Source organism: Hirundo rustica, chromosome 4, assembly GCF_015227805.2.
Source record: "Hirundo rustica isolate bHirRus1 chromosome 4, bHirRus1.pri.v3, whole genome shotgun sequence".
NCBI classification, from domain to species: Eukaryota; Metazoa; Chordata; class Aves; order Passeriformes; family Hirundinidae; genus Hirundo; species Hirundo rustica.
Window position 1 is genome coordinate 57,842,160 of NC_053453.1, and position 21,631 is coordinate 57,863,790.

The 21,631-nt window shown below is 36.4% G+C and overlaps 1 protein-coding gene across 2 annotated transcripts; it reads left to right on the forward strand.

Annotated features, from left to right (window-relative positions):
* The first annotated feature begins 37 nt into the window (after positions 1–37).
* On the forward strand, positions 38–21,042 carry NUP37 (nucleoporin 37). 2 transcript variants are annotated; one of them, XM_040063297.2, is made up of 10 exons: positions 38–103; positions 1,651–1,870; positions 3,395–3,519; positions 4,529–4,601; positions 8,158–8,252; positions 16,056–16,146; positions 18,305–18,486; positions 19,390–19,440; positions 19,834–19,927; positions 20,725–21,042. In XM_040063297.2, exons 2-10 carry the CDS (start codon positions 1,715–1,717, stop codon positions 20,836–20,838), a joined length of 981 nt encoding a protein of 326 aa, XP_039919231.1. In that variant the 5' UTR covers positions 38–103; positions 1,651–1,714; the 3' UTR covers positions 20,839–21,042. The 2 variants fall into 2 exon arrangements, with proteins under 2 accessions (XP_039919231.1, XP_039919233.1); XM_040063299.2 differs by lacking the exon at positions 38–103 and adding an exon at positions 380–557.
* The last annotated feature ends 589 nt before the right edge of the window (positions 21,043–21,631 follow it).

A 21,631-nucleotide genomic window follows, 5' to 3' on the forward strand; every position in this document is an offset into this window, starting at 1 on the left:
GGCGCGGCGCCGCTGCCCCGGAAGCAGCCGCGCCGCTCCCGCCGCCCGGGGGCGGGCGCTGCCGGGGAACCGAGGGGCCGCTGCGGGAGCCGGCGCCGCGGAGGTGCGTGTGAAGCGGGGCTGGGCCGCCCCCGGCCCGGGGAAACTGGGGCAGCCTGGCTGGGGAGCAGCAGCTGGCTCCTGAAGGGAAAAAGAGGGAGTAGGAGGGCAAAGGCTGCGCGTGGATGGGGGGGGGGGGGGGGGGGGGGGGGGGGGAAGGTAACGCGCACGCACGCGGCTCGGTTGCCTTAATCGCGTTTCGTAAAGAAATGAAGGTATTCATACGCTTGGTGTTTTCAAGCTGGTCTGGTGACCGATAATTCAGGCTGAGAAAGTTGACGTTGTTCGGCCTGGAGAAGAGAAGCCCGCGTGCCTCCCAGCACCTTCCAGCATCTGTAGTGGCGCTCCAGGGGAGCCGGAGAGGGGCTTTGTCCGGAATTGTAGTGAGAGGATGAGGAGCTATGGGGAGCCTGAAAGAGGGGAAGCTTTATTCACGTGTGAGGAAGAAAATCTTTACGGTGAGGATGGTTAGCCACTGTAACAGGTTGCCCGGGGAGGATGTGGCTGCCCCAACCCCGGCAGTGTTCCAGGCCGGGTTGGGTGAGGCATTGACAGCCTGGTCTAGTGGCAGGTGTCCCTGACCATGGCAGCGGGGTGTGGGACTGGAGGATCTTCGAGGTCCATTCCAAGCCCTTAACATTCTGTGATTCTGTAGTGGCTTGTGTTCATGGGAGACCTTAGAGGAATAAAACTATGGATAGGATTAAAACTTTAATTTGGTTTCAGGAGCAAAGCTACGCAAGTTATGTGGCTAAAATATTTATGGTAATATAGTGGTCTGTTGTATGGATTAAAAAATAAACACACAGCTATGGAGAGCCTCTCTGTGTTTGAGTGATGCCCCTGTCAGACCTGGCTGGCTCCCAATCAAAACATTCAGTCTTGGATGCTGAGACCTTCAGATCGTTTACACACCAAAGTCTGTCAAAGTTCTGAGATTTCAAGCTGATTTTCCATGTGGTGTGTAGTTAAAGGTCCGATTTCCCAAAAAGACATAAACTAATGTCCAATCTGTACTAGAACTAAAAGGAATTGATTGTGAAATCAATGGTGTATCTTGGCCTCTTGTATTCTAGCACAGAAACTTTATTTTCATGAAAACTGGTTAAATGCATGACAGTATTTTCACCTACAGTTTTGCAACCTTGGTTAACTCGGTTTTTAGTTAGACACACAATCTGTAAAGAGGTAAACAAGTAAAGAGAATTTGAAGGTAGCAATGTATTGTTTCTTGTCGTTTGGTGTAAAATGTTAAACTGCTGTCTGTGACTCTTCTGGTGTGTTCAGTTACTTGGTTTTTTGTGTTGGTGTTGGGTTGCCAAGGGTAGCACAAAATCTGCAGTTACTGGTGAAGTCTGTAAGAGTTTTGAATGTATGCTGGTTTAGTAAATACTTTGATTGTGAAACAAACAGGCTATATCTAATAAGCTTGAGTGCAGCTTTTGTGTTCTTGAAGGTGTTGTAGGAAATTTTGATTTGCTCTGCCACAAATACTTTGCATTTTTTATTTATGCAAATGAGTCATGTATACTTTTTAAAATTTTTGTGTAGGAATGTAGATTTTCGTCCTGGAGAAGACATCACTTCTGTGATACCTTGACTTAGTTCGCTGAAAATGAAGCAAGATTCAACTAGAAACACTTCTTACACTGTGGATTGTGAGGATTATGTGCACGTGGTAAAATTCAATCCATTTGACAGTGGAGATTCATGTTCCCTTATTGCTTATGGTGGCAACAATTATGTGGTTGTTGGGACTTGCAGATTTCAGGTTAGTCTGTGTTATTGTTTTTGTTAGATGCCCCTGAAACTGTCTTTGACAGCACCTCTACTCCAGGAAGACTCTGGTCACTTTCCTGTTTCCTCCTCTCCTTGTGGTAAACAAGGGAGAATTTTACTTGTTTATTACACTAACAAGTCTAGGATACTTGTTCTACAGGAAAATAAATAAATAAATATGTAAAATACACACTAATATATCTGTGCTAATTTTATAGGTATTTCTTTTTAGGGATGTAGTGTAGAAATACTTGAGAGTTCCTTTTGTGAAAAATTTTAAAATGTAAACCACTGGGTATTGTAAAAGTGTTTTTCATTAGATGGGATTTTTTGCCTAGACGTTTGACAATCAATTGGAGACAATTACTTGGAATTTCTAAGCTTTTTTCCTTCATCTTGCTTCTTCATTGTACAATATTATTTTTGTAACTTGACTGTTATGAATAATAGTGTAGCTGATATTTTTATTATTATTATTATTGCTATTCCCCATGGTCTTACTGTTGGAAATTTTCTGAAGAGTACCTAGTGCTAACCATAAAAACACGCTGACATTTGTGTTGCTCTCTACCTTGTTTCTGGGGTATGCCTTGAAGAGGAAGTAATTAAAATTTTGGCAAACACTGGCACAAGGGGTTTTTTTCTATAATTTTCATACCCTCCCTTGACTTCTACATGTGGAGTCAATGAGTATTTCAGAGTAGGAGAGGAAAATGTTATTCCTTCTTCTTGTTGAGAAGCATTGAAAAACTGTGGGTAATTTCATGTGACCTCAGCTGGGTTCTGCATGGCCTCTACGTTATGTAGAGGGTGTACAGAGAGGTTCTTCACCTTAAAGCAGAATTGTGACATAGAGAAAATTGTGTAGGAATGTCCTTTGAGCTCCTCCATTGGATGTTCTGAAAACTTTTAAAAGCTTTTTAGAGGTCGGCTTATTGATAGAGTCCATAATCCCAACTCTTGTTTTATTTTTCCTGTCATCTGATATTCCTACCAGTAAGAATAAGCAAGCTTGTAATTAGGATTAGAGGACAGAGAACACCTTTTAATCTCCTGCTGTTTGAGGAGCAATGCTCTGGAAATGGCAGCATTTTTCCATGGTGTAAAAACAACTCAGAGAGTAGGCAGCTTAAATTACACGCTTGCTTTTGTTCCCATTGCTTCTTCTCACTGCAGTGTATGCTAAATTGCCATGCTGTTTTAAGTGGCTTTAGTTGTATCTGTGAAGAGATTACTTGTACTGACCATGAGCTCAGCATGTTCATAGATCACCTGTGATTTTTCTGCTCTTCATTGGCCTCTGGCTTGAGACTGTAATCATTTAATGTATTTTTAAGCACTTAAATATATCAAGTTAATGCTTTCTATAAGTTTCAGATTTTCACTTTGAAGGTGTTATGATCTGAAAATATCCCAATATGTATAATTTTGAAAGCCTATTCATTTTGTAGCAATTTGATTTGTTAGAAGTCACCAAGGCCTTGTTTTGAATCAGCTAGCTGCAATATTTCTGTAGGAGGAGGATGCAGAAGTGGAAGGCATGCAATATAAGACACTAAGAACATTTCACCATGGAATCAGAGTTGATGCCATAGCGTGGAGTCCTGAAACTAGACTTGATGCCATACCTCCCCAGATAAGGTACTTAACAATAAACAACTACAGTGAATCCTTGTCTCTTACCTGTTTTCCCTAAGTCCTTAATACTGGACTGTTCAAAGCTTATGAGTGAAATCTAACTCCTTCAAAATCACTGATGAAGTCTCTGAATTCTTCAGTAGGACGTTTTTCTTCTTATAGTGTTTTTTTGTTGTTCATCTGCTTGGTTTTTGTCCTACTTCTTGTGCCCCTTGACTCTCTCCCCAGTGAACAAGAAGTAAATAATTGTTTTCAGTATTTTTACGGATCTCTGACATAGTTTCTTTCTTTGTACATCTGTGAAGAAGCACTTCTTTTAAGAGCTTTAGTAAATGTGCAATCACTTGTATGGCCTCCTTTATAAAACTATTTGTACTGATTTGCATAATATGTACTGTGTTTCAAAGTAGGATAGATACTATTTGTGAGATTGTTTTAAGATGGAAATCTAGAAAATCTAGAAAGATAGTTATCAAATGTGAACTTCTGAATTAAAATATACTCAGTAGTTTGTATGATTCTTCAAAATTACCATAGTTTCTTACTGCTCCATTTTTGTACAGTCTCTTGGGTTAAAATTTGTTGAATAGAAAAATTGGTTCATGAATTTTTCAGTATTTTAAAATACGTCAGTATTTAAAATATTTCAGTATTTAAAAACACTGATAATGAGGGTTGTTTTTTGTGCCTTACCACTTCTTCCAAGGAGAATTTCAGCAGCATTTATGAGATATTTCAGATAATTGGTAATTGATCCAGACTTAGCTTTGTAAAATGTCTTGCATTTCTTTCTATGAATAAGTATTCTTGGCACTTGAGGCACACTGTTTTACAGATAAGCACCAGTTATAACTCTGTGTGTTGCCAAAGCAAAATAGATAGATGCTTTTGGTTTTTTATCAAAATCTGATTTTTTCTTTGCATCTCACTTTGCATTTTTAAAATGAAGGAAAATTGGTAAAAAGTCAACTATTGAAATGTTGATTGCCTTTTTTTTGTCTGTTGAGTGTAGGTTTTGTACTGCAGCTTCTGATAGGAAGTTAAGGCTCTTTACTTCTGACCTGCAGGACAAGAATGAATTTAAGGTAAGGGCAGCTAATGTGATTTTTTTAAAGATTATTTATTTTTTAGTGAAGTCTATTCTTTAACTATCCTTCTGCTCCATTTGTGTCAGAGCCTAAATCCATCATCTCTAGGGATAATCATTGTCTTCTAAATACCTTTCTGTCTTTCAAGTGGGAATAACTGTAATTATCACCTAATACGATCTGATTTTCTTCAAAGTTCTTCCTTTGAAACAATGTCCCAGTCCAAGGACAACTGTTAATGAGATACTTTTGATATCCAGTTTGAAGTTTTTTGGTGAGGTCTTAGTTAACAGTAAGAAAAGATAATTAATAAAAAAAAATTGGGGGAGGGTCTTCCTTGGCTTTTACCGCTTTGGAATATGGTAATGCCTGTTTTGATGAGAGTGGCTTATTGGGGATAAAGGAGAAAAAAAGACTTTTATTATTGTTATGTTAATTTATATTAATAAGACAATGAGATTTGTCATACAGAAATTAGGTGAATTGTGGATGTCACCTATGTGGCCATACTGATAATAGAATGAATAAGGGCGCAGGGCATAAGAAGTAAAGATGGATTCCACTAAATGTCTTGAAAGAAAATGCTTTTTGTGTTGCTTCATACATGCACATACTTTTAATTTCCTCCTTTCAGTGTTGGTCATCTTATGTGATTTTGCCACTGAATAGTGGGATAGCAGACATAGTTACTCAACTTGGTGGGATTTCTGACAAAATATTTCTGAAAGTTCTTTATGCTCTTTGCTTGTGAGTTGATGTCTGTCATTCCATGTTAAAGTTATCTATTTATGTAATATCTACCAGTTTTGTGGATTTCAGACAACAGGCTTTAATGTTAAGCTGTGAATTAAATCTTTTAACTTAGCAGAATGTAAAGTTTCTTTTACATTTGCTAATGGATTGATAATAAGTTGAAATAATGAAATAATGGGATACATTTGGTGCTACAGACTCTAGTGAGCTAAATTCAGCATCCAGGTTCTAATTTTTTAATTTATGTCGGATTAATAAGGCCACAAGAAGAAGTGTGGTCAGCAGAGTAAGGAAGTGTTTGTCCCTCTGTACTTGGCACCTTAAATCATCTGTTCAGTTTTGTGTCACTCAAGAGAAGGAAGACACTGAGGTGCTGGAGCATGTCCAGAGAAGGCATTGGAGCTGGTGAGGGGTCTGGAGCAAAAGTCCTATGAGGACCAGCTGAGGGAACTGGGGTTGTTCAGCCTGGGAAAAAAGAGGCTCAGGAGGGACCTTGTTGCTCTCTACAATCACCTGAAAAGAGGTTGTAGCCATGTGGGGGTCAGTCTCCCGGCCAACAAGTGATAGGACAAGAGAAAATGCCCTCAAGTTGTGCCAGAGAAGGTTCAGATTGGATATCAGGAAAAAATTATTTTGTGAGAGGGTGGTCTAGTATTGGAACAGGCTGCCCAGGGAAGCAGTGTGATCACTGTGTTCAAAAACCTTATAGATGTGGTTCGTAGGGATGGACGTGGCAGTGTTAAATTAGCGTTTGGACTCAATGATCTCAGAGGTCTTTTCCAGCCTTAATGATTCTATGATTATTTGGTGCATATGCAATACAAATGAGAAGTGTTGGCCTGAATTTAACAGTTAAGCTATTAGCTATGTTTATGCCAGCTCCACCACTGAAATTCGCTGTCCAAGAACTTTATTAAGGATGTACTCTGGCTGAGGAAAAAGTAAAAATACATATTGTTACTGGGTCAGGCTTGGTCTAATGTTAAAAATAATCAGAAAACTGCTAAAAATACATTAGTGAGGAACTCATTAACAAAAAGAAATAATGTGGACTAGTGTTTATGTCAATAAAAATTGTCTTTGAGACTGGGGATTTTCGACAGAAAGCCTGGGAAACCCTTTCTGGCAATCATCTTAATTTCTTATATCTGGACAATCGTACTCTAGATCTTTTGTCAAGAAAAGTAACACCTAACTCTGATTTAAAGCACGTGCAAAATCACAGTTGTTCACAAATTCTGGGTGAGCTATGCTGATCTGGCTTTCAATAAGGTTTGATACGGTGGCTTCTTATTAAGAGTTAACTGATGCCTCAGAAAACCCATTTCATAAACCTGAGGTAGAACTCACATTGAACACATGGAAAATGTTGAAGCCGTTATACAGTGCACACTTGACACATGGGATCTTCAGGAGAGGTCCAGAACATGGAAACAAAGCTGAAGGAAGTATGTGACTACATTCAGAATGTAATCTCCGAACATTTTGTCTTTTATAGTAAACAATTAGTACGTGTTGCTTCTGGAGGGATAGACAGAGTACTCTTACTCTGTTTTCCCCATGGAAAAACTGTCTCGATGTAATTATCAACAAGGAACTTGAAGCACACTTGAGTTTTCCATTACTTTGTCGACACGACTAATCCAAAATTTATGGGTTGGATCAAGCCCAGAGCAAAAAAACAAAAGGTAAAATATGACTGATGGATCTTAGTGAAACTTTTTTCTTCTTTTGAGGTTTTCATTTGGAAATGAATTATGGCTTCCTTTCCTGCTTCACATTTTGCTTAATAAAAAGCATATTTCATCAGAACTGTAGAAGTAAAATAAGGCAGGATATTTGAATTTGGAATGCTGAAAATTGTCAAAAGACTTGGCATTCTGTCTAAATAGTTTAGCATCATCTTAAGGCTTATTAGTTCTAGTATAATCCATTAGGTTTTAATAAAATAATGACTTACTGCAATAAGTGAAGTTGGCTGTATTGAATTGATGAGGCATTTTTAAAACTTTTAGAGGGGGATTTAGTTCTTGTGCATGCTGGATATTTTTTTTTTAATCAGTTCTTCATTTGTTCCTCAGAATAGCAACACTTAAAGGTGATGTGTTTTTCTTTGAGAAAACTGTGGAACTTGTTTTCATTTAACCTTGTTTTCCTCTGCAATCTCCTGTCTCATGCAGTTATCGAGAGGATATTTTAGTCTCATTTTTATGATACCTTGCTGGGCAAAACAAAAGCAGCTGTGCCTTGAGACTTAATCAGTGTGACTGAATAGAAGAGGATGGAACAGTAACACATACATCTACACATTCACATTTGCCTGTCTAAAAATTCTGTGAGATTTCTGCCAAAAACACCACAGATGTATTTAATGAGAGATTCAGAGATCAGAGTTACATACCAGTAATCAGAATTCTTTAATCTAGGTAGATGATGCATACATTCATTTCCTGGTAATTCTCCTTTTTCTGAGATTTGCTGTCTTCTACCTTCAGAATTCAGTGGTTGAAAAAATGATAAAAAGCTCTGGTGTGATTCACTAATCTCTGTCAAGCAAAAGCATCGAACTGACCTCTGTGCTAACAACAAGGAGTAGTAGGGAGGTCTTTTCACCTGCAGTATGAGTCTACACATGAATTAGGTATTTTAAAGAAATCCAGTTATCCATAAAAACGTTTTTTACCTTCTATTAAAATGATAGTTTTATCTTAACAAACATCTTTCCATTAGCAGGTCTGTTAAATATATTGGTGGAACAGTCAGCTCTAAGGTAAAAGTGTTTCTCTTTTCTCTTTGGCAGACATTTGATGGCCACTCAGATTACATTAATGATCTGGTCTTTGCTCCCAACGAAGGTCAAGAAATTGCAAGCGTAAGTGATGATCACACCTGCAGGTATGCATTTTGTTCAAAAAACTGTTGAAAAACTAGTATTGTTCTTTTTCTATCTGTGAATATTATTTATGTCCACTTAAATAAATAAGCATTTATATTTTTATTTTTAGTGTGCCATTATGGCTCTCTAACGAGACTAGTCCACTAACAAGACAAGAAATTCACTATTCTTGTTAACTTAGGTTGTGGACTGGCTTTTTGTTGTGACTTGTGGGTCTTTTTTCAAAACAATATTGTGAACCATCTAGATCCAAAATGAAGAAAACTGTTGTCTTGAATTTGCATACACTATTTTCCCCCCCTTCTGGGATAGGAATAAAATGAGTATAGGAGAAAGCAGACATGCATAGCTCAGCACTGAATTATACAGACCCTCTCTATATATTCTGTCATCAGGTGGTTCAGGTTTAAAATTAGTATATGTATGTGAATTGTCCCTTTACCGAAATGTATTAGCCTTACCATGGGCTGGGATGACATAGCCTGAAGACAGCACCATCCTAATACAGTGGTACTGGCAGCTCAAAATACCATGATTACAGCTGCTTGAAACCCAGGTGTCTGGATATTTGTAACTCGAAGTAGGAGGGAAACATGGCTGAGTGCTTTGAAGCATGTTGGGTAAAGATTTTTTGATGCAGGAGTTTGTCCTTGTCAAAAGGTCACCCATCTTCCACTTCTGGTAGTGTGCCTGAATCTATTAGGCTGTTCTTCTTACCCATCCAGTGCAGTTGGAGAGATCAGGAGGGCAGCTATGCAGGCTTTTCAGGCCATTGCAGTAGAGCAGCAAGACAGTTGGGAAAGCATCATCTTTGACTTTCTTTACTCAGATGAGTAGGCAGTTTTTCCATAGATGTCTAGTCAGTATTTCCAACAAAATCATTAGGAATGAATACTAGAAATGTATGACTTAGCTGTATCTTGTTCTGATTTATTTTCTGCCCTTGATTTCTTTGTTAAATCTAAATTCAAATTTGGCTTATTCAGCAAAAATCTGTTGTACTCTGTGGCCTTTCCCTCTTTATTTTATGAAATGCTCAGCTATCCCAGATGAAAGAAAACTGTTTTAAAACCAGTTGTCTAATTGATACTAATTTAAAAGAAAATAAAATTTATGTAATTAATATATACTAACAAGATTTCAATTTAGTAACTATGAAAGACATTTTATGCCATAAAGTTGTTGGTTAAAAGCCATGGGAAATAAGTAGGATTTTTTTTGGCTACTTGAATTCTTATTTTTTCCATGCATGTGGGGCATGAAGACTTTTTCTATTGAATTTAAAGGTTACACTTTCAAAACTAATGGAAAATGCATTCCTTGGGACTTACCAAAATCATTCTTTACTTACTCTGTAATTTGCTTCAGTAGTAATGTAAGAAGAGGAATAATTCTTCTGTCTGTACTGAATTTCCATCCTGAAATTGTTCTTAGGATACAAAATCTGCTAATGCCTGTGGAATAAAGTTCTAGAACAATTAGTACAAGTCTTGAGTTCCACTTTTAAGTCTTAATAAGGTTTTAAAGCAACTTTTCAGTATGTACTGACTATATACAAGCATGGTTAGGTCCTCCCTGGTTTTCACTCAAGAGAAAGTTTACGTTTAAGTTCATCAGAGACCTCTAAGGAAGTAAGATTTTCAGTTTTCATCCACTAAATAGTCTTGCCACAAGCTGCTGCACCTGTGATACCTCAGAGTGGGGTTCAGTCATTTTTGTTGGAGGACAGACAGTGTAAGTTAGATATTGGTAATATCCAATGTTCTTACCTTTAAATTGCTGCTGTGTCAGTCAGGAAATCTTTTTATTTCTTGCATGTGGTCTTTATTGGCCTTGATCTCACAGCTCAAAACTTTTTTGTAACTGTGAAGCGGAACTGCACTAAAAATGCTCTCGCATAAAAATAATTGCAGTGATCATCTGTGTTACAATAGCTTTAAGGAATATTTAATTTAGTCCCTTGAAATAATACGGTATTATACACTTCTTTGAACATTTTCATTAAGTGTAGGAATGTGTGCATCCCATTTTGTTAATGGGATCTCTGTGTGTACAACTCCTTGTGCGCCTCTCTTCAAAAAAAAATTACTATTGGCTTTTTCATAATGATTTGGAAACGCAGTCTAGGAGTCTACACAGATTCAGATGTACAATTAATTTTATTCTGATACTTAAAAAAGCCAAAAAATTGTGGGAAATACTTGGAAAACACCATGAGTTCAACTGACACCTTCTACTGTTGGTGGTTATAGACACTACCTAGACTGTTTCTGGAATTACTTAATGCAAAATACCATCCTGTCAAAACTCAGTAATCTCATATCCGTGCTGAAAATGAACCTCTTGACTGTCAAAAGGTTAATTCAATCTGATTGATAATCACCTCAGACTCCCTCCCTATGTGAAACTGAAAGGTTACTGGCTGTGTCAGATCCTTAAAAATACCAGCATGGCAATTTCTTCTGGTCATCGGGTACTGGAACAGCTTGTATTTTAAAAGCTGAAAAAGATTCATCCATCCCTTTCTCTGCCTCACCTTCTTTTTCTTTTAAATATTTCTTAAACTACATTCTCTTCTTCTCTTTTTGAGTGAAGAAGAATGTATAATTGAATTATCTTCCACATTGTCAATATAGTTGCCCTTTGATTCCTGTTTGAGTTCTGTTCATTTCCTTAGGACATGGCTCACATCACTTCCTAGAGGACTTTGTGAATTTATCAGTCACTCCGAATGAAGTTCAGCCTTTTCTTTTGCACGTAGAATAAATGCCAGTCCAAGAGAGGGTTAGTTTTGCTCCGTAAGCAGCGGTTAGGGGGAAAGGTTTGATGTCACTGAAAGCTAAATTAACTATAGTTTTAGAATGTTTTGTAGTGTTTCATCTGGTTTTAGGGGGGTTCATCTGTAGTGTATTTTTTTACATGGTACTGTCATGCCCTAGGTATTTTTTGTAGATTTTTCTCTAGACAATATGAAGGAAAGCTAATGGTAACTCATGGGGTTTTTTTTTGTTCTTGTATTCTTTAATGTATTGCCAGCACACATTGCACTTGAATCTTACCATGATTATTCATAAATATTTCAGGTTTTGGCTATATTGAAAAGTGGTCATTATCACTTATTTCTGCTGCCAAAACCATATTCTATTTGGATCTTCCCATTCCTAGTGCAGTCAGGTATGGATTTCTGTTAAAATTTTTATAAAAGTTATCTTATTTCATGTTGTTCTTTCTTCATCTGTTTGTATGAATGGATTTTCCAGTGTCCCTTCATATAAGAAATGTCATACCAAAATATTTCTTCTTTCTGAGGTATGCTGGTTACATTTTATCAAACTAGTTGTGCATTATAATTTATGAAAATAAAGAAGCCTTGAATTTTTTTCAGAGTCCAGTCTTCGAATTTGCACACTTGTATGCATCCCTGTATGCCCCCCAAATGTAGTCTTAACACAATTCTGTTACATTGTACAGCCACGATGCAAGTATTTAACCAACTGGTGTTGGACAGTGCAAGAATTAACTGCTCTCCTGTCAGTTTAAAAAGAAAAAAAAGCTTTCTGGAATCAAATGTTTGGAACATTATTTCAGTCTGGTCTTAATAAATTTTTAGTTAGGAATTCTTCAAAATATGAGAATGATGTAACAATTTCCTTTGTGACACATTGTGGCTTATGTTAAGTCACACAGCCCTAGAATGTAGTCTAGCCTATAAATTGTTTTTAAATAGAAATCGTTGCATTAGATTTGTTTAGAGGTTTGCTTTTTTAGAAAGCCATCAGCAGAATTGGTAGTTGAGTTTTTTAGTAGCAGTTATACCACAGAAGGATTTAGTTTTATATCTACGTTGGGAACAATAAGCTGATAGCTCTTAACAGACATTTTTTTGCTCTGGTTGAAAGGACCGAACTGAAGCTTCACATTTTTTTTTTCAGAAATGCTGTGTGGTCTCTGGTTTTGCATTAAGTAACTTCAAAGTAACAGTAGAAATGTGAACTTCTTGGTCTTAGTTCTGAGCGTACATGGCCTGAAATGTGTATTAGTGAAGTGGAGATATTGCACTGCATCTCCTGCCTCTACCAACACTGCAGGGTATAATTGCAGCCCACACTTAGCAGTGAGAAATAGATCAATGCTGGCATATCCAAGTAGATATTACAAGAAGCTAGAGATATGTTTTTTAATGCTAAGATCTGAAATACTCTAATTGCTAGTTCTTTAGGAACAGTGATATTTCCTTTGATCACCAAAAGAAAATAGCCATGGTCAGCTTTCTGAAGGAATATTTATACATTTCCTCTGTGAAAAGACTTCATAAAAACTTACATTCTTTGTCAGTAAAATAAAATTAAGTACTAGAAATTATCTTGAATATTATACCTTTCTCTTCCTCTGACCAGACAGAAATTTCTACAGTTCCACTTCAGCCGTTCATGTCCTGCCTAGTACCCTCCAGATCTGCAATAGCCAAATCCATATGGAATTGGCAGAAGACCTTAGAGAAAGTGTTGGTTGTATTCTCTGCAGTATTTATTAATCTCTGCAGTTTCATGTTTGTTTTCTGAGATCTTTTCCTCAGTCCTTGTGTTCAGTGAGGAACAAGTTTACTCTACCTTTGTGTGATCTCAGGAACAAGAATCTTGCCCTTCTCCTTAGTCCTCTAAGCTTTTCAAGAGTGATAGTATTTTCCTCACACATGGAATATGTCTGATGGAGATAGAAAGAAATGTATTAAAGTTAGATATTAGAAAAACCCCAACAAAACCATGTTGGACATAAGTAATCTTTGAGTAATGGATCAAGTATAGTTGATCATGCTTTGTGGTTGGGAATCAGATGTCAAGGTTTGTTCTATCCCCAACCCACTCACTAAAATTGTTTGAAGTCTTGTGTTGGAAGAATTCCCATTTTTACATCCATCTTCTGGGGATTCAAGAAATGTCTGAAGATTGCAATCTGGTTTAGTTCTTCTGATATTAAAAATTATGATTTTAATCCAGTTAACAGTTGGTTCTGCTAGTTAGAATTATTCATAATTCAGAAAATTAGAAGATAAGGATCATCTCCATTGCCACAAGTTTTTAGAGTTCTAATGTGGTACTTTGCCAGGGTGTAATTAAAGTCCACTGTATGATGAAATTACTGCACATATGCATCCACATTCATGCAAACAAGATATAGTTGGTACAATGGAATTTGAATATCTTCAAGCTATGAGATAACTGCAGATTTCATTTGTTTGTTAGTTACAGGATTTGAGTGACAGGAGAAATGTACTAGTATATCAAGTATTTTCTTTAACAGCATTTGCAATTATTTGTACTTAAGTTGGTTTAAGTTTTCTGAGTGCTGCAGTAAATAATTTCTCAGCCCTTACTTAAAAAGTAATTATTTTACTGAGAGGATTACATGTTATTTTTGAGACTATACATTAATCTAACTTTGGCACTTACTTCAACTGTGTTTATTAAAACTTTTCTCCAATAAGTTTTTTTGTGGAGGTTGTTTTGTTTTGTTTTGTGGTTATTTGTTTTGTTTTGTTGTCGATGTTTTTTGTTTTGTTTGTTTTTGTTTTTGTTTTGCTTTGGTTTTTTTAATATGAGAAAAAAATACCACAAGCTCAGTGACAAGTCTATGCCACCATGGTTGGTGGGAAGAGAAGTAAGAGAGTGGCACGTTGCAGGGTTACAAAAGATCAGGATGTATGAAGAAAAACAGTATTTTACTTTGGTATAAAATCATGGGAATATTAGTAAAGTTTCAAGAGCTTTGAATGGGAGAAAAAATCCTCAGTCTTTTTGGATTTATTTACATGATAGAAATGTGAATTACTGACTAGTTTACTTATTAAAAATTAGTGTGCCTAAATTTTGTGGGTTTGCACATTTTTACTTGGGTTTTTCACAAAAAAATATTGAAAAGAGTTAATTGAACATATGTAATTGTATAGATACAAAGCATTCAGACAAGGATTTATCTTGGTATGTATTGCCTGGTTTGTATTTTTGGGGTTTTGGTTGTTTTGTTTTTCCCCAAAACTAAATTATGTCATCTTTGGTATCAATAAAGAAAATATAAAAGAGGGCTTTATCCCTTTTTCTCCCCATACTGTTTGTTACTAACAGTCCTGCTATTCTTACAAAGTAAAAAATACAAATTTAGTAACTTTATAAATAACAAAGTTATGGAGGTAAAAAGCATAAATTTCTGTCTCAACACCTAATAATATCACTCATTTCAGGGAAGGAAACATAATGGCATATTCCCTTTGCCAAAATGATTCACCATCTTCTGTTGTATCATAATTTTCTCCCTGCACAGTAAATACACATGGGAAGTGTTGATTTGACTTGGACAAATCTACAAGGCAAAATTTTTGGCAGTAGAAGAAAGTATTGTATGTTTCTAAATTACCTAATCAAGTAGATATTTCATTTTTTAAACACTTGTCAGATTTTTGTTTTGACTTTTTTTAGTAAGGACACTGATTCTTCAAGATTAGAGACCCTGTGTTTTCTACAGGGAGAACAAATATTTGATCTGTTGTGGTTTAGCATAAGAAAACAACATTGTTCATTAAATATATTTACTTTATTCCCATATATTTTGTCTAGACTTATGATGTATTAGTTAAGAGTTTTTTTAAATCTCTTAAATATAAAGCTTTAAGCACCCTGGTGAGATATAAACTGAAAAAGTCTGGAGGAAGTCAGCAAAAATCCTCTAGAATAAACAATAATAGTATGTAGCCACTCATCTAGCTCAAAAGACTGGGCAGAATACTACTTTAAAAGTTGGCTGTTTGTCAAGTTTTGCATGTCAGAGGGGAAGGATATATGTGTATGTTTTGGTGTCCAACTGCATATAAATAGTATGTGGTTCAGACTGATGTTCACAGCTATGATGTCTTTGTCCTACAACTGCGCTATTGATTTTGTAGGAAAAGAGGGAGTTGAGCAGTGGCTGTGAGGTGAAATAGACTCAGTTTTGGTTTTGTTGCATTTTAGAAATAAAGTAGCTCCAGGTCTCATTGCCACTCATACTGAACACATCCAAAGAAAATTTCACCCATCACCTAACCTAGTTTTGGTGTTTCAGCATACGCTTTCCTGTCAATCCATATTGAACAAATACTGTTGATTTTCAAATTTTTTTATAGCTGCCAGATCAGTACTGTAGGTGTTTCTAAAGGAAGAGGTTAAACTGGCACATATAATTTATCTGTTGAAAGCTCTCCAAAGACCCTTTGTTGGCTTCCGTAGGTCCTTCTGTTTGCCTTAGCTTCATTTCTGGTTTCTTATATTTCCATTTCTCAATCTTGTCTTACCAGGAAATACTGGAAACTCTTATATTAGGCAGCCAAAATACTTTAATAAAAGGTCTTGCCCTTTACATGGCAACATGGATGATTTAAGTTGTTTGGTACCTCACTTAAGTTCCTTGTATCAACTGGACCAACACTGACTTTCCTGCTTTTTACTACCTCACTTGCTTTTTATAGTATAGTACAAAGGCTGTAGTATTGACTTATGAAAAAATGGGATCATCTCATTGAGATTTCATGTCTAGATAACTGTCAAATTATTTATATAGTTAAATAGAGGCTTTGCCTAGCTCACCAGTGTTAAAATACATCATCTGCAGCACTGGCCACTTTCACCAACTTCTTCAAATGATACAGCATGAACGCTATTTCATTTGGTCACTTCCTCTGTGAATGTATTGAGGCACTGAAAGTTAATGTATTTACAGTCAAATGGCAATAGTTTAGTACTTCACTTCTTTTTCTTTTCTTTTCTCTCTAGGGTGTGGGATTTGGAAGGGAATGAGAAGGCCCATTTTGTTTTACGTTCTCCTGGAATGAGTGTTTGCTGGCATCCTGAGGAGGCTTTTAAGGTTGTGGTTTTCAGCTTTTCTCCCTCACCACGTTTAAAATAACAGAAGGGGGGACACACCTAAAGTGTGAATCTTTGATGCTGCAGTAACATTAAAGTTTAAAGACATAGTTTACAGTGTAACTGGATATTATTTGGATCTGCTAATGTGAAGTGACTGTAAATGAATTCTCATTTCATTCTTGTCATTTTACCCTCAGTCCCTTACTCCTCCCATCAGAAATATTCCTTCTTGATTATGTACATCAGTTGTTGATAACTATTCTGCTGATTGCATATTAACTTACAGTTACCAGAGAAGAGCTTGAGTTTTTCTCAGTCGTGGTAACACGGTTCACCAACACAGACCCTTTATAGACCATGCCAAGCTTTGAAAAATATCTGTTTGAAGTTAACAAGGGACTTTTTTGTTGTTGTTCTTGCTTGAAGTGTATGAAATATGTTCTGAAAAATCAAATCAAATAGACTGTGATTTTATACTTATCTTGTTATTGTACTGGGGAGGATTAATCAGCTGGTATGTACCCAAATATCCAGCTTCATTAAGGGTCTAGTCCCTGCAGTCTTGGATTTATTATTCCTATTGTGCCTATCAATAACTGCCTTAAGCAGCTACAAATGGTTGTTTGGGTTACCACAAAAACACATACTTAAAACAGAGAAAAACAGTCAAATAAGATATCAAAATATTTACACAGCAATAGGGAAGGAGTATCTCTAATCTCATCACACTTTTCACCAATATCAATATCCATCCTTTCTAATAAAGGAAACCGTTAACTAGGAGAATTGTTGATTCAGGTGGCATCAGAATTTAATGCGTTAGCTGCTGACTGCTACTGGGCAACTTTGTAAGTACAACAAAATTAATAGATTTTCCCAAAAATATTGCAGTAGTACACCAGTCTTAGATATGGTTAGCATGTCTTCTTTGACCATTATCAAAGACAGGCACAGATTTTTTTTTTTTTTTTTTTTTAAGAAAAGCCCATTCCAAAAGCTATAAAATTTGATGGACTTAGTTCTTGCTGAAAAGCTTTTTGCAGGTCAAAACGCTTACTGCACCATGACCTTTAGTTTGCAGGAAAGCATGCTTTGGTGACAGTTCTGTTTTTCCAAACAAACTGTTATTACTGGAGTATTTTTCTTAATGCTTCTTTGCCTTTTTTAATTATTGTTCATGACTATCTGAAAACCATTTCTCCTCATGAAGAAAAATCTCATTTCATCACCTGGGCATTGGAATGGGTTGCCTAAAGAAGTTGTGAAGTTCAACACTCCTTGAAGTGTTCAAGACCAGGTTGGATGGAGCCCTGAGCAATCTGACCCAGTGGAGGGTGTCCCTGTCCATGGCAGAAGATTGGAACTAGAGGATTTTTAAGTTCCCTTCCAACCCAATCCTTCTGTGATTCTATAATTTAATCAGGAAGCTCTTTCTACAATACTTAAGAAACAACTGCTTGAGTGTATTACTGTAGTGGAAAAAGTTTAGATAAAATCTTTTGTTGCAAACTGTTACAGGATAAAGTAAGAGATGTTATATAAAATCAGTGAGAGTGATTGTACAGATTCTACAGCCACACTAATTACCACTTTGCTTAGAATGATAGAATCATTTAGGTTAGAAAAAACCTTTAAGATCCTCAAGTCCAACCTTTGACTGAACGCCATCATATCAACTAAACCATAGCACTAAGTGTCATTTCTTGAACACCTCGAGGGATGGTGACTGCACCACTTCCCTGGGCAGCCCATTCCAGTGCTTGACAACTCTTTTTTACAGCATTGTGTGTCAGTCAGTTCTTTGTACTCAGAACAGAAGCTGTTCAATGTTAAAATAATAACTTTTTGCTGTTTAAAAGCGCAGTGCGTTGGTGGTTGTGAACTGGTGTTTCTAACCACCAAAATTATACACATAGATCTATGGATATATAGAAATAAAATAATGTAATCATTATGTATAACAGTGTAACACTATTATAGATTAAAGTGGTTTTTACTTATTGGTTAAAGATTGTCCAGGAGGAAGTTTTCTGGCATGAAGTGAAAAACTGTACTTCATTTAGTACTATTAATATTTGCTTGAATGTATAGAGTAGAAAAAGTTTAATTTCCATTACATGCTAAGTTTACCATATTCTATGAATTTCTTTTAACAGCTGATGGTGGCAGAGAAAAATGGGAGAATACGATTCTATGACCTGATTACACAGCAGGCCATTCTCTCCCTGGAGTGTGAACAAACACCACTGATGTCAGCAGACTGGTGTTTAAAAAATACTCTCAAAATTGGAGCAGTTGCTGGAAGTGATTGGCTGATCTGGGATATCACTCGCTCCAGGTATTTTTATACCCATGGCATAGGTTTCTTTATTCTCTTCTTAATCAGTACATGAGGAAATGCAGGTACTTGGCTAATAGAGTATGGCAGTCAAAGAATCACAAATGGGTCAGGTTGGAAGGGACCATAGTGTGTCAGCTGATCCAACCCCCCTGCTCAAGCAGGTTCATCCTAGAGCACAAGGCACAGGATTGTGAATATCTTCAGTGAGGGAGACTCCACACCGTTTCTGGACAACCTGTTCCAGCTCCTGGTCACTTGCAGAGTAAAGAAGTTCTTCCTCATATTCAGGTGGAACTTCCTGTGCATCAGTTTGTGCCCATTGCCTTTCATCCTATTGCTTGCAGCACGGAGCAGAGCCTCGCTCTGTCCCCTTGAGACTCCCCTTCAGATACTGATGGACGCTGATGAGGTCCCCTCTCAGTCATCTCTTCTTGAGGCTGGGCAGGCCCATCTTCCCCAGGCTTTCCTTGTAACAGATGCTCCAGCCCCTTACTCATCTTTGTAGGCCCAATGCATAAGATAAATAAATGAACAGTTATCAGGCATTACAATATTGATACAGACCATTCTTTGTTTCATCTTTACCAATATTTTCTGTTAAAAATATAACATTGTCTGTCTTTGTGTCATTTGAGATAGCATCTCGCTACTGTTTACCTCTCACTGTATGTGTTTGTTAAAATTTCATTCCAAGTCATAAATAGATAAATATTGATCCATAATAAACTGTACAACTACTTCAGTTTTCCTACTCCAAATTGATATTAAAACTGCAACTGTTTTTCCCCCAGCTGCTTCACAGAGAGCAGACAATGTGTCCCCTTCACTGTACTTTTGGTACTTAAAGTATGAGCTGTAGCTGTTTGTAGAACAGTTTTTTACCCTGAATGTCTGTTTTAGTTATCCACAGGATAAGAGACCTGTCCATGTTGATCGAGCCAGATTATTCAGGTATAAATGTTGTCTAAATTTGTGGGGTTTATCTATTTAAATCTGTGTCTATGCAAACAGTTGTGAGTTTAGTAACCTGGTTGTGTCTCACTTAAGTCAATTTTAGGGGGACTGGGTCTATAAATTTTGTGAAATTTGTGAATGACTCACATTTAGTATATATGTGTAGCATTCATGTGATACTTTTTTTTGTTTTACAACACCGCATATTGGGCTGTGGCTGGGGAATCATTTCCAAGCTAAATCACTAAATCTGTTTCTCTGCTGTTAGTAGAGTATGTGACATCTTCACACAGTTAGTCCCCAGGGAGAGAACTCAACTTTGTGGGCACTTCTGCTGGTATTTGGAAAGTACATTCATTTTATTCATAGGTGGATTGATTTTATTCGTAGGTGGTCCCGAGTTAATGAAAATCTGTTTGCAACCACTGGATATCCAGGAAAGACAACTACTCAGTTGCTGGTTCATCATTTGGGACATCCCCAGGTAAATTTTTGACTGGAGTTGCATCTGTTCTCCTCAGATCAGACTCATGTAACTTAAAAGCTGCAATTAAAAACTAGCCCAAACCATCCAGAACTGCTGCTTGGTGTACCTATTTTACTTTATTTTGGTTTGTGGCATTCATGCTAAGGAAAAAAAAAAATTGCTGCACACTTAAACTGCTATTTTAAAAGCTGCTTGATCTATATGTTTTAGTTTGCTTTGCCATATGAGTTCTAAGAGGAAGAGAAACACCTTTAACCTGATATTTAATAAATCTGGTAGTATTTCTAGTTCTAAGGAGGCTAAAAACATCTAGTGGCATATTTTTCAGTTTTTAATTATATTATAAATCATTAATGAAAATGCAAAGCATAGGAAATACTTTGGTTTTGCTGGAGTCAGTATATATTTATAATGCTTAAAGTAAAAATATTACCTCCAAACATACTGGTTATGAGTACATTGAAGTAACAGAAGTAATTTCATTTTAAAAGGTTTTAAGCTCGAGATCATGACTTTATATTAACAGTGTTAATACTAATGTAAAGAGTTGAAAGTATTTGTTATTGTAGAATATTTTGCTGTATGTTACTTAAATGTAGTAAGTAGCTACTGGAACTATGTAGCAGAGAATCACATTTTTCAGTAGAATTTCTGTTGTATTTTAAATATTTATTAAACAGTATTTAATCTTTGTGGTGTTTATTTGTCTATGCAACTTGGTATTAGCAGTATAGAAGTAATTTATAAGGGAAGTTGTATTGATATTTTTCTCTCTCTCTCTTTGTTTTTTAAAGCCCATTCTTACTGGAACTGCAGCTGTAGGATCTGGTTTGACATGGCACAGAACTCTTCCATTATGTGCAGTCGGAGGAGACCATAAAATTTTCTTTTGGGTTACTGAAATGTAAAATAAACTTTTGCCTTCAATATGAAACTTGACATCATAATGCCTTTTTTTCTAGTAAAATGAAGAAATATACTCTTTGTAATGGTTTTCATTTGGACAACAAAAGGAAGAACCAAGCAAGATATAAATCATTTGTGTTTGATTTTTAGCTTGCAAATACAAGAGTTTTTGTAAAATTGGTTATTTCTATTAAAATAAAAATGTACTTTTTAAACATGGTATTTTGTGTGAAGTGAATTTTCAAGGGATTTTTAACGAGTTTTCTGTCCCCGCATCTCAGTCTGACAATCACACTCAGTTAACAAAGCTCAAATATCTGAAATTGTGCAGAGTACCTACAGAAAGAATATCTCTCAATATTAACTTTCCCAATCATGACTATCTTATAAGGGAAAAAAAAAAAAAAAAAAAAAAAAGCAGTAGTGTACTGTCATAAAATGTTGTTCCTGGAAGTTTTTGAATAAACTAGTTACCACTGCCAGAGAAGAAGCTAATGGTAAAATCAGAATGATAATTTGAAGCAATTTTATTTCTCTAAAGATGGCGGAGGGATTTACTTCACGCCCGTCAAACAGCATAGTGAGGGTTTTTTCTGCTTACAGCCTTTTACTTCCTTGATTACAGGAAAATCAAAGGTATTTTGCTTTCTAGGAGCATATTTTTTCCTGTTCTTTCCCATACAAGACCCAGAACTGAAGTAAAAGATGACAGAGGTGACTCCTGTCTTAAGTGTCTTTTTTGGATGCTTTTGCAAATGAAGGGATGTCAGGATGTTTCAGCTAGTGTAACAGCTC